This window comes from Ochotona curzoniae, unplaced genomic scaffold (genome assembly GCF_017591425.1).
Source record: "Ochotona curzoniae isolate NIBS_2020 unplaced genomic scaffold, NIBS_Ocur_1.0 contig_3498, whole genome shotgun sequence".
Classification (NCBI taxonomy): Eukaryota; Metazoa; Chordata; class Mammalia; order Lagomorpha; family Ochotonidae; genus Ochotona; species Ochotona curzoniae.
Window position 1 is genome coordinate 39659436 of NW_024465885.1, and position 13988 is coordinate 39673423.

The 13988-nt window shown below is 47.0% G+C and overlaps 1 protein-coding gene across 2 annotated transcripts in view; it reads right to left on the bottom strand.

The window, feature by feature from the left end:
- Window positions 1–12305: 12305 nt before the first annotated feature.
- LTN1 (listerin E3 ubiquitin protein ligase 1) overlaps window positions 12306–13988 on the bottom strand; it is a 69357-nt gene continuing 67674 nt past the window's right edge. For both annotated transcript variants that reach the window (XM_040980691.1, XM_040980690.1), the window contains one exon: window positions 12306–13771. In XM_040980691.1, the coding sequence (XP_040836625.1) occupies window positions 13709–13771 (63 nt within the window). In that variant the 3' untranslated portion in view covers window positions 12306–13708. The remainder of the gene's footprint in view (window positions 13772–13988) is intronic.

Sequence of the window (13988 nt, forward strand, 5' to 3'; positions counted from 1 at the left end):
CTAACCTTCCCCGTGGCCCAAGGCACAGCCTTCAGGCCTACACATGGAGTGTGACCTCCAACATGGCTAGAAGGTCAATGGAAGTACACCTGGAACCTGACCTCTGACACCACAGGAAGATCTAGGGAGACAGACGTGTCATACAGCCAATGACAGCGTCTTTGGTGGGCGTGGGGTCTGCCGGAAGGTTCCCTCCTGCCCGCCCCTTCCTTAGCCTTTAAAACCGGTAATCGGTGCAATAAAGCAGACATTCCTCACCATCTTGTTTCCGGCGGTTCTTGCAGCCGAAGGCCACGGTCTGCCTCACTCTGGGTGACCTCGGGGCCTGCTGGCAGGTCTAAACCCCGAGACTGGTGTATAAAAACCCTCCATCCCTTTGTCATAACTTGCTTCAGGAGATCTTTATCATCTTCCCTTCTGCAAGTTACAACACTAACGAATTCAGTTGGGGGCACTCTGCCGACTGGACCAAATGAGCAAAGAGTGACCAGCATGGCAGACCTGCAGCACAGGTGACACACTTGCATGGCAGCATGTAGCAAACAAAACACAGCGACCTGCCTTGGGAAACTTGTAGGGATCTGGTGGTAAGGAGCACGTTGAGTTATCCCTCCTAAGGGGTAGAATGAGGTGGATCTGGCTACTTTTATTACCAGGAAAGAACTGGAATGCTTAGTGGCAGGCCTCCGGTTTTTAAAGGCAACTTGCATCTCTTAAGGGGATTACTGCAGCCCACTTACCAAGTGACCCAAAAGGCTGCCAGTTGGCTTAAAAAAATGTTGGGACAATGTGTGATGGCTTAAAAAATGTTGATTTCGTGGCTACATCACTTGATGACAGGGACAAGGGGGCGGCTCCCTGTGTCAGTGCATCAACTCAACCCCATGAGGTTTATAAGCCTGTCATTACGAGATTCTTCATGTTCCTCCTTGCACCAGGATGCAAAGGAAATTAGCTAGAATACTTTAAAATTAGCTCTTAGAACAGCTCATTTGGTGGAGTCAAAAGAAAAATAATTGTGATAACATTAGTATCAGAATTTAGAAAATGCAACAAAAGTCAAGCAAGTTTTTAGTCTTACACATGTAGGCATAACGGAAAAGAAGAAATGCTCAGATCAGCACACCAGAAGTTAGAAAAATCCAAAGTAGGAAATCGGAGGAATGTAATGATGATAAGAGCAAAAACCAACTTTGAAGGAGAACATTCTGCCAAACAAATCTTGAAACTAAAAAACACTGATCATATAGATTAAAAGTACAAATAAAAAGTATTACGAACACATTTATACGAATCAGTTGAGGGTTAGTGTGTGTTAAATCAGGTAACATGGGAAATTCCTGGCAAATCAAAACACATTTCAAAGGGGCTCTAGAAAAATCGTGGGGGAGAAGAAGCACTGAGGTAGCCAACAGTCAATTTCCATTAGTGCACTGGGGCCTCAGAAAGCTCTCAAAAGCTACTGGGCCATTGGCTCTCAGACCTGCAGCCGGCCTTCCTCCCACCTCCGTACCCCGTTTGATTTTTTTTTTTTTTTTTAAAGATTTATTTTTATTATTTTTTTTTTTTTTCATTGGAAAGGCGGATATACAGAGAGGAGAGACAGAGAGGAAGATCTTCCGTCCGATGATTCACTCCCCAAGTGAGCGCAACGGGCCGATACTATGCCGATCCGAAGCCAGGAGCCTCTTCCGGGTCTCCCACGCGGGTGCAGGGCCCCAAAGCTTTGGGCCGTCCTCGACTGCTTTCCCAGGCCACAGGCAGGGAGCTGGAAGGGAAGCGGGGCTGCCGGGATTAGAACCGGCGCCCATATGGGATCCCGGGCGTGCTAGGCGAGGACCTTTAACCACTTGCGCCACCGCGCCGGGCCCAACCCCCCGTTTGATTTTTATGGAAACTTTCAATCCCTGCATCCTTCTGCATTTTGCGTCTGATATAAAGAATGACTTTGACAAGATCTTCCCAAGGCCACGACAGTTACATCATTGAATGTTTCTTTACAACTATCAGAACGTAGACCTCAAGAAACTGACTTTGAATCTGGTGATGTAGAGTCAAGTTTAGCACTTGAATCAAGGATTTTCTTAACCAGGAAAAGACAAATTTGCCACAGAAATCAGTATTTATTTGCATTGAATGAATGAGTCTCTCATTTGTGGTCCTTCGTGTTCTGGACTACCCAGTCTGTGGCAGTTAGCTCACAGTGTCGGTTCTACTCACGTAGCAACAAAATGAATAAAACAAACCTAGCAGGCCGTTTAATACCTAGTTCTTCAGACTCAAGGAATGCTCCTGAAAGTAAGCAAAAACGTCACACACTACACAAAGCCATGTCTTAAGCTTTTCCCTCAGGGACTGAACAAAAACCTAAAATTCTAAACAAAATAGTTAAGTAGTAGACTCAAAAAATCAGACTTATGAAAATCTTCAGGAAATCCCTAACAACTAATGCGAAGGGAAACAGACCCATCCTTTACATTTTTTTTTTTAATTTAGTTTTATTTGAAAGGAAGACTTGCGGAGAGAGAAGGAGAGGCAGGATCTTCCATCAGTTCACTTCCCAGATGGCCGCAGTGGCCGGGGCTGGGCCAGCAACCAGGAGCTGCTTCTGCATCTCCCAATGGGTACCAGGCTCCAAGGACTAGGGCCGTCTTCCACTACGTCCGCAGGCACATTAGCAGGGAGCTGAATTAGAAGTGAAGCAGCCAGGTGGGTCTGGAATCCATATGGTGTGCCGGCACTGCAGGCAGAAGCTTAATCTGCACTGACCTAGGCTTTCCTTCTCAGAAAATAAACTGAGACTTACCAACTTAGAAGACCTCATCATGTCACTGAACACTACAAAACACTACAAAATGTTAAGCACAAACTTCTGATCCTTAAAAGAGCCAAAAATAAGATTTAAAATGAGGTGAAAAGAGCAGGATGGCTACTTTCCTTTTAGTAGAAAGAGAGACGGAAGGAAGTGTTGCATCCACCAATTGGGTCACTCCACCAAGTGCATGTGACGGTTAGGCTTGACCAGGTCAAAGACGGGATCTGGAGCTCCATCTGGGTCCCCCACAAGCGAGGCAGGGGCGTGAGTTAGCCATCAGATGATGCCTGCCAGGGTGCACATGAGCAGGAAGTAGACCAGAAGTACAGGAGCCAGGACTGGAGCCAGGCACGCCAGCATGGGCTGCGGACATGCCAGGCGGCACCTTTGCTGGCCCAAGCAGCTGGCCCACGTCCCCTGTACCTGAAATGAGGCCTGTGCCAGGCAGAACGGAAGCTGCAAGCCACACGCCTCCTGAGTGCTGAACACAGCAAGTGTGACAGCTTACCCAAATTTAAAATTTTATCCTATTTTAACTCATTTAAATTTCAACATAGCACCCGGTACAATTATTAGAAATTTTTTTTAAAGATTTATTTTTATTATTTTTTTATTGGAAAGGCAGATATACAGAGAGGAGAGACAGAGAGGAAGATCTTCCGTCCGATGATTCACTCCCCAAGTGAGCATGACGACTGATACTATGCCGATCCGAAGCCAGGAGCCTCTTCCGGGTCTCCCACGCGGGTGCAGGGTCCCAAAGCTTTGGGCCGTCCTCTACTGCTTTCCACAGTAGGGAGCCACAGGCAGGGAGCTGGAAGGGAAGCGGGGCTGCCGGGATTAGAACCGGCGCCCATATGGAATCCCAGGCGTGCAAGGCGAGGACCTTAACCACTACGCCACCGCACCAGGCCCTAGAAAATTTTTAAGTGTGCCTTGAACAAGCTCAGTATCTGATTTTAACTTTTTCATTCTAATTTTTCTGATATCTAAGCAAAGTGCCAGAATTTTGGAGGAAATTTTACATCTAAATTTAAATGCAATACAAATTTAAAATGTGAAATGGATTCTAAAACCATGAGGGAAAAAAAAAAACAATGTACAATATCATGTTTAACAATTTTATATTGATTACATGTTGAGCTATCTTGTATATGCTAAATTAAAATAGATTTTAAAAATAGCTTTAGATATTTTTAATTCATTTACTTGAAAGTGTTACAGAAGAGCGTGAGAGATGGTCCACCCACTGATCGACTCCCCAGATGGCCACAGCAGCTGGACTGGGCCCAGTCCGAAGCCAGCAGCCCAGAACTTCTTCCGGGTACTTCCTGGTATGTGTATCTTTTGCTGCTTTCCCAGGCACATTAGCAGGAAGCGGCATCAGAAGTGTAGCGACCAGGACTTGAACCAGCGCCCGTAGAGGGCATCAGCACAGCAGGCACTGCTTTTACCTACTGCACCACAGTACCAGTTCCAACTTCATATGTATGTCCTATACCCAACAGAAGCATTTAAAACATGTGTCACTCATTCAACGTCACACTTCTACCGAACACTAATTGATTAGATTATGTTCTTAAAAGCATGGTTTCTTTTTTTAAGATTTATTTCATTTTTATTGGAAAGGTAAATATATAGAGAGGAGGAGAGACAGAGAGGAGGATATTGTGCCCGTTGATTCACCCCCCAAGTGGCCACAACGGCCGGAGCTGAGCCAATCTGAAGCCAGGAACCCAGAGCCTCTTCTGGGTATCCTGCGTGGGTGCAGGAGCCCAAGACCCTGAGCTGTCCTCAACTACTCTCCCAGGCCACAAACAGGGAGCCAGATGGGAATTGCGGCCACCGGGATCATAACCGGCACCCATACAGGATCCCAGCTTGTGCAAAGCGAGGACTTTAGCCACTAGACTACTGCACCGGGCCCATGGGTGGTTATTCTTACTTGAAAGAGTTACAGGGAGAGAGAGAGACACAAAGATTCCATCCATTCATTCTCCTCCCAAATGGCTGCAACAGCTGCAGCGGGGCTGGAATGCCACAGCCTACCTTCTGATGCAGCCCCAGAACTAAACTCACCATCTGACTTGACTGCATTACCCACTCAGTTTTCTCCATCTCGTGTCTCGCCCTTCTATTCAGTCATCTAGAAAAGCTGTCACTCTTATCTGACGCAGAAAAGCATGACTGTGGCTTTCCAGTTTAAGAAGTATCTTTGTCAGGGAAAGATGACTCGAAACCCTTGCCTCCCAAATTCTTAAAGACACAGCTTGTTAATGGGTCTCAAAGAAGGACAAATACATAATGCTAGCTGGTTACGTAACAACATCCGACTCTTGGAATTCAGGCCCTGTCCAGAAACCATGCAAGCATGAGCAGCCTAACTTGTAGGTTTCTACTAGGCAACAATAAACTGCAAAAAAAACCTCAGTTAGGTGTTCTAACAGCCTAGGAGTTTGAATTGCCATGGAAACAATGGTCTCAAGCACCACGCTAAAATGCGGACAGCAAATACATACACAAACTGCTCCAGTTTCAGTGCCACCTAAAAGCTCCTGTCCTTGAAAAGAAATCCATGGGCCCAGCAAGGTAGCCTAGTGGCTAAATCCTCGTTTTTCATCCACTGGAATCCCATTAAGGGCACCAGTGTGTGTCCTGGCTGCTCCACTTCCCTTCCAGCTCCCTGCTTGTGGCCTGAGAAAGCAGTCGAGGACGGCCGAAGCCCCTGTGACCCTGCAGCCACGTGGGAGACCCGGAAAAAGCTCCTGGCTCTAAAATCAGCTCAGCTTCAGCCACAGCAGCCGCTTGGGGAGTGAAACCAGCAGGTGGAATACCTTTTTTATTTTCTTTTAAGGATTTATTTTTATCGGAAAGTCAGATATACAGAGAGGAGGAGAGACAGAAAGGAAGATCTTCCATCCACTGATTCACTTTCCAAGTGGCCTCAAGGGCTGGAGCTAAGCCGATCCAAAGCTAGGAGCCAGGAGCTTCCTCCGGGTCTCCCGTATGTGGATACATGGTCCCAAGGCTTCGGGCCGTCCTTGACTGCTTTCCCAGGCCACAAGCAGGGAGCTAGATGGGAAACAGGGCTGCCGGGATTAGAACTGGCGCCCATATGGGATCTTGGCAAGTACAAGGTGAGGCTACTGCACCAGGCCCAAAATAATTTTTTTTTAAATCACACATATGATCAAACATACTGGATATATGTATATGTAAAAATCAAACCTACTACTCATTATAAACCCTGAGAAATAATGCCTCGCTCTGACTAGGCCTTGTGCAAGAAAGCTCTACAAAGTAGGGAAACCCATAAGGAGATTCAAGGATTCCATCACAGACACGCATCGCTTGTGCTTCCAATTCTGTTAAAGAAAGGGGAAAACCTGGCAATGATTGGGTTGTGAGACCTGGAGGAGAACATCTAAAAGCTAAGACGAGTGCAGGTACTGAGGGCACAGGAGGCCCACGTGCCAGCTGGAAGGCAGGTTCAGCTTGTTCTGTTAGTTTTAATGTTTACGTACTTGGGAGAGATGCACACCCACGAGGGTCTCTGACTCGCGTGGGGAGGTTTGAGGGAAGGAGGGTCGAACGGGCAGAACATGTTGGATTTTTCTTCTGCTGCACCTGCAGGGAGGGAAGGGGAAGGGGCTGCTGACGCGGTGAAGCGACACCCAGGAACTGGGGGACAGTCACCGGATGTTCCTTAGGGACCCGCCAAGTGGGGACGACTGTTGCAAGGGTATTACTCGAATGGCTTTAATAGTTTTGACACACTGAGTGCTGGTTGACCAAGTCCACCTTAGTGCATCCACAGACCCAGGCACTTGCTGCAAAGCTGGGAGAATTGTCAACCTGTTCTGCTTCCCACCCTCTGATGAGGCACTCAGCGTCCTCCGTGGGCCTAGCTGAACCTGTGGCGTTCCCCACATGGAGCTGCATGCGCGGTGGGCTGCACCGGCGTCAGCACCGGGGAGAGCCAGGCCCGAGACACGCACGCCAAGGTCACATCACGTGTCTCAGGACCTTCCCTGGGACTGGAGTCTGAGTCAGGTGGTCTAGTTGAGGAGTCCCCCCAGAAGTGTCACCTGGGTGTCCTCAGACTTGACCTCCGTGTGCCTCAGCCAGTGCAGGGTCAGGTTCAGTCCGGCACCTGCAGCTGCAGACTCAGTTTCCCCAGCCCTACCTTTCCTGTGAACTGTAAGGTCTAGACCTTTGTTGGTTGTTTTGAAGATTTTTTTTAATTGAAAAGTCAGATGATATACAGAGAGGAAGAGGGACAGAGAGGAAGATCTTCCATCCGTTGATTTACTACCCAAGTGGCTGCGATGGCTGGTGCTGCGCCAATCCGAAGCCAAGGGCTTCTTTCAGGTCTCCCACACGGGTGCAGGGTCCCAAGGCTTTGGGCTGTCCTCGGCTGCTTTCCCAGGCCACAAGCAGGGAACTGGAGGACAGGCTGGGCCACCAAGATTAGAACCGGCGCCCATATGGGACCCCAGCATGTTCAAAGCGAGGACTTTAACCACTAGGCTACTGCACCAGGCCCTACAGACTCAGTTTTCATGCACACCAGAGTACGTAGTTTAGTTGGGGTGACCCCCAACAAGTCCTATCCAGGCACGTCCTTAGCCTTGGTTTTTGCATGTGGGTATGTGCTGCAACCTAGCCTAGCCCATTTTGCATCCTATCTGGCCCTTGTGCATACCCACGGGTGGGTGCTACAGCTTAGCTCAGCCTAAACCAACACCAGACCTAGCCCATACATATGGCCTGCCCACAGCCATGCTCACCAGCAGCCTAGCAGGGAAGTGCTCACAGTTTCCCTACCAGGCCTGCTCCCAGCCCCAGATCCTGCCCCTGCCAGAGGGCACCATGGTCTAGCCTGACATGACTATCACCCAGTCTGGCACTTCCAGCAGATGCTGCAACAAAGCCCAGTTGTGTCTCATGCCAGCAGATGCAGCAGCCTGTCCTGGCCTAGGCCGACACTGGACCAGGCCCACACACGTGCCAACGGCTGCCGCAGTCCTGACCAGGCTGGTCTGCTCACAGCCCAGCTCTGGTATTTCCCAGTGGGAGCTGCAGCCTAGCCAGGAAAACCACAGTCTCCTTACCATGACTACTCCTGGCCAAGGATCTGCTGCATGCTGGCGGCTCTCTGACCGGGTCTTGGCAAGGCTTGCCTGCAACCTCAGCTCTCACTGACAGGTGTTACAGCTTCCCTTGGCCTGATGCGGTCCACACCAGAGCCAGCAGGTGCTGAGGCTTGGCCCAAGATCCGGTGAGCACAAATGCTGAGGAGTGCTGCAGCCTTGCCTAGCCTAACCTACTCCCAACCCCAGCTACTGTGCTCTCCCATGGGAGCTGGAGCCCAGCAGGGGAATTTCCCCAAGTTCTCCTTCCAGGCCTGCCCACAGCCTTGGATCTCACACGTGCTGGCAGGTGCTGCAGCCCTGTTTGGCATGGTCTGCCTTCAGGCACAGGTTTTGTATGTACCGGGAGGTGCTGCAACCTGGTCCAGCTCAGCATCCCCCCAGCCCCAGGTCCCAGAAATGTCAGGTGAGTTCTGTGGTCTAGTGTGGCTCGACCCATCATCACTCCCAGTTCTTCACGCACACCTGCAAGTGCTGCGGTACCAGAGGCTGGCTCACAGTCCCCTGCAGAGTCTACCCCCAGACCCAGTTCTTACATGTTCTGGTGTGTGCTGCAGCCCAGCCTGACATGGAACACCCTGTGCTCAGACACTCAACAGGTAGTTACTGCGGCCTAGCCCAGTCAGGCATGCCTCCCAGCCCCAGCTAGCAACCACTAGCAGGTAATGTTCTTTAGCCCAGCCAAAACCTCCCATGTGGGTGGGTGCCTTGGCCTGACCCACACATGTCCTCCAGTTCCTTCCAGCCCCCAAACTACCCAGTTTGAGCTCTCTTGCCTACCCAGGAGTGCAGCGCCACGATCCATGGAAGGCGTCAGCCCTACCCTCTCAAAACATGTTCCCAGCTGCTTCCACTCCGTATGACCCTGCATCCCTTCCCCAGGCAATCTGCAGTCCTCCCTCCCCGCCCCCCCAACAGCGTTCTCTGTTCTCCGACTTCCCTACATATCCTAAAAACAAAGGAGGCTGTGGGGGGCGGTGCGCTGGAGCTGCCCCATGAAAGGCCGTCACAAGATGGCAGCTGGCGGCTGGCCGAGGGCCAGGAGGCAGGGTTGGTCCCGCCAGTAGGCAAACAGGAAATCATGGGGATAGGCTGATGCCCTCGCTGCAATTATGCCATTGTTACTGGCCTATCAGATAGTGCCCAGTGGACCCACGGGGAGAAGTGATTGGTGGAGAGCGGTATATAAGCAGCCTGCTTTCGGCAATAAAGATTCATTTGTGTTCCGGATGTGGTGGCGGTTCCTGCTTTTCCAGACCCTCGAGTGTGCCTGTCATTTTATTAGTATCACTGCTGGTCGGCGACAGAGGCGACTATGCTAGCATATTGGGATAGTTAACAATTTTTGCATTATCCACGTCCAGAATTCCCGCTGGAGACTGGCTGCTCTCTCCTAGCACTGTAACATTCGCTTAGCCAGAGCTGTGGACTCTCCGCTTCTGACCTGGCTTCTTACTCGATTGCCTAGAAAGGCAGCAGACGATGCCCCCAGTGCTGGGGCTCCTGTCACACAGGCCAAAGATGGAGTTTTTGGTTCCTCACTTCTGCCTGACGAAGTCATAGCTATTGCAGGCATTTGGGGAGTGAACCAGGTGATGACAGAGCTCGGCAACTCACTCTCATTCATATAAGTAATAGATCTATTTGAAAAATAAAAGATGTGGGTCCAGCGTGGTAGCCTAATGCCTAAAATCCTCTCCTTGAATGCACTGGGATCCCACATGGCTGGCTGCTCCACTTATTTTCCAGCTCCATGCTGGGTAGTCCGAGAAAGTAGCAGTGGTTGGCCCAAAGCTTCGGGACCCTGCATCCACATGGAAGACCTGGAGGAAGCTTCTGGCTCCTGGCTTCAGATCGGCTCAGCTCTGGCCCTTGAGGCCACTCGGGGTATGAAGCAGTGGACAGAAGATCTTTCTCTCTGTTTCTCCTCGTAAATCCGACCATCCAATAAAAATAAATAAATGTTAAAAAAAAAAATAAAAAGCAGCAAACAAGAAGAAAAACCAACACAAGCTGGCTACCCAACACATCTGTAAGAAAAACAGCCATGTTGGACAGACGGGGCAAGTGAAGTTCTCACACGGAAGACGTGACTATCCTAGAACAACAGAGTAAGTTTTGAAAAAGAACAAGATTAGAGAACCACAGCCTTCACTGGAACAGAGCCCAGAACTCGAGATGACCGAGTAATATAAAGATAGGAAGTACCACGTAATTACTGGCAACTCGGTACACGGTTTAGTAAACGATTCCATGGGAACTGGCCATCAATAGTGAGTTATAAGCCTTCTACCTTACCACAGCAACAAGCAGCTCCTAATGAATGAAGCACATTTTGACTTTAAAACTTTTAGATCAGAACTTGGGATTCATTTACACCTCAGAGAAAATAATAGAACCTTTTAAGAAAACAAAACCTACTCATTTTTATTTGAGGCAGATTTAGAGAGAGAGAATCAAGACAGAGGTTGTTCATCTGCTGGCTCACTCGCCAAATGGCCTCAATGGCTGGAGCTGAGCCAATTTGGAGCCAGGAGCCCAGAGGAGCTTCTGGATCTTCCACACGGGTGCAGGGGCCCAAGGACCTGAACCAGTCTCTGCTGCCTTTCCAGGCCAGAAGCTGGGAACGGAATCAGAAGTGGAGCTTCTGGAATTCAGTGACCATACAGCATGCCAGCACCACAGGCAGAAGATCAGCCTGGCAAGCTACTGCACCAGCCCTAGATGATAGAATTTTTTAAACTCCAGGCATTAGTTCCAAATGAGTAAGGCTTTGACATTTCAAAATATAATAGAAACTTTTAAATCTTAGGGAAGCAGCAAATTTTCACTACCTAATACAAAAAGGCTCACCATAGGGAAACAAATGACAAATCAGATTAAACAACCACGAGGGTTAAATGATAGGCAAAGACCTGCTCTGTGTCTCTCTTTATCTGTTAACTCTCTTTCGAATAAATAAATAGATAATAAATAAATAAATCTTAAAAAAAAAAAAAAAACAACAAACCAAAAACGGGGGGCTGATGCTGTGATGCAGAAAGTAAAGGTGCCAGCTGCAACGCCCAGCTTCCCACGCGGGCTCCAGTCTGTCCTGGCTTTTCCACTCCCGATTCAGCTCCCTGCAGGTGGACAAATATTTCCTCTCTTTCTTTCCCTCTCCTAGCTCTGCGTTTCAAACACATAGATCCTTTGCAAAAGGAAAGAAGGCACACTCGTAGCAGTGTTCAAAATGGCAACAAATGATAGTCGACGCAGGAATAGAGGCATTTGGTAATAAACTGATGGTAAGGAGTAGAGTCAAGTAAACGTCGAGCTACGGCCGATGTGTGGCGGGGGATCACGACTACGTACGTTAAGAGACGCTCTCTGCGCTGTTTTGTGGATACAAACATGGTGAAGCCTGAGATCTCGAACGGCAGCGGGTCCGAGCGACCTCAGCACGCAGGTCTGTCCGGGGGCAAGAGGAGGACGGTCGGGGGAGGACAAGGAGAACTGTGCCAGAGAGGCGTATAAAAGAGAGACATTTTATTTCTTTAAAAATCAGAAGTAAGGAAAAATAATATGTAGAGGGTTACAAGGGCATTTATATTATTTTTTCCTACATAGCTGAAATTTTTTCTAATTAAAACGAATTTTACTGGGCACATATGGCATAACAAATAAACATTAAACTACTCACAGCACTGAAACTGTACCAAGTAATAACAGATTGTTTAAGCTACAGAAATGTACGAACACATATCACAGCATGTGACAAATAAGATTCAGAAATAAATCTTAATATCCCCTATTTACTTTGGGGTTTTAAGTTAATCATCTTGCTGCAGGGCTTTGAGTTTCATGCAGTTTTACAGTGACCTTACACTAAAGCTTTTAAAGCTCTTCTCACAGCCATCAAAGCTGCATGAATAAAACTTACTCGTGTGATATTCTGAATTCCAACCTTGGAAAGGCTTTTCTTTAGCATGTAAGCCCTAACAAGCTTTATAATTATACTTGCGAGTCTTAAAGAAATGGACTTTAGGGTCTGAAGCATGAAGAGTGGTTACATAAATATAATCACTTCATTTTGGCCATTCCCAAAGAGCCTGACACCCTCCAGAAGAGCTTGCCAATGAAGCAGGGAAAAGAGTAAACGCTCCTTCGTGCCCTTTTCCATCTGGGACTTGGGTTAGAAGCCCGAAAGTAGCAATACTGGCCGTGTATAAACAACGTCTTATTACAAAACCACTGTGGCAGGATGTGTAACTTTACATGGAAATAACACAGTCCTTTGGGGTTACTGTCAGACAAAGACACACGATTATTCTAAGAAAGGAGTTAAGAAGAGGTAGTAGAATTTTGCTGTCTTTATTTGACGGACTCCAAGCCTCAAGGCAGGAAGATAATAAATACTACACAAAAAATTTAAGACACACACGAATCTGGGTAAGACGCTGCATCTACAAGTGCAATTCAAGAGGTCTGGAAATCCCATGTCATAATTCTTCACTCTCCAACTGCAGCCCTCCGAATAGTCACGCTATGTCAATAATAGTCATTTTACCCAGTTGACAGTAAGCAGTTTTATTTAACACAAGTTGCTTTTTGCCAATTAAACATTGCAACACAGAGGATTGGATGATCACTTAAGTAACCTAACTAGTTCCCCATGAAATGGAAGACTGCAATAAAATTATTTCAAGTTTCAAAGTTCCATACTTATATGTTTGGGGCACAATTTTAATGGTAACCATGCTGTGGCAAAAAGCAGGCCTTCACCCATTTGCACACTTTTATCTATCACATTGAACTTGACTTTGCAGTAAAACCCTAGCTTTCTTTTCTGAAGGCTAAAACAGGCCAGCTTCTCCAAATCTCTTATTTTGTGTAATTTTGGCTGGTAATAACAGCAAGATCTACCTCCAAAATGTAAAGACTCCTAGAGCATTTTTAAAAATATTGTTATTCTATCAGTCTTTATGCTTTTTCACTCTTCCCTCTCAACTGAGGGATAGGTACCATTCTGCTTCATGAATGAAATAATCAAATCACTATTTCTCCCACATTCTTACCCTTTGGAAACTCTTCCAAGCTGAGTAATCCATTCACTGACAATTGAGATTTCACCAATGCACGGAAATGATTTTCCACAAGCAAAATGTAAGTGTGATGAACTGGAGCTTTCTGAATCTCATGCCCCTTGACAGACGGAGGCACCTTTAAGTTCAGTGTACTCTTACTTAGGATATAACAGCATGCTTCAGATAGCTCGAGATAAGCAGATCAGTGTCATTTTATCATTAGAATAATCTACAAAAATCAGAATTAGTTAGTTGTCTCTATTGTTTGTCAAAACTAATAAATATGTCTTAAAATATCTGCAGATTTACATTAGCTCTCTCAATTCATTTTACCTCACCTGGACTTTTCTAGAGCATAGAACAAACTGAATAGATTTATCAGTATAATAGCTGCATTTTCATATATCCCAATTCTGTAATTTAGATTTTTTTCATTAACTATATAAAGAAATTAAACCATTCATATAAATATTTTTCTCTCAAATATGCAATATTCTTTTGTAAAGGAAAAGATTTCCAAACATTTACAAAGCAATCTAAAGATAAGTAAACTTGATTTCAGGATCATTACATTAACCAAAAGAATTGTTTGGAAAAGTCCCATTTAAAAATAACTGGCTTCCTCACATCAACGCTGCCTCACGAGCGATCCAAGTCAAACGCCTTTAACTGACTCAGAAAAAGGTCTCACGACATAGGGGGCACGTCGACTTGTTGCTAGACGTAAACCATTTGTACTGAAAAAGAAAAGATTGTAAATGTTAAAAGACCTTTTCACGGCTGTTATCTCACACATGCGCGTCAGAATCACTGAAAAAGAGAGAGTGAAATTTTTGTTCTGTGCTCCTCAGAATCAACAGACCTAAGCGCCACCTGCAGCGGCTGCACTATGATTTTCCTCTAGTTAGGCTCACTCGCCAAGATCAGGGAAGGTCTTCCTCAAAGGAAATGCCA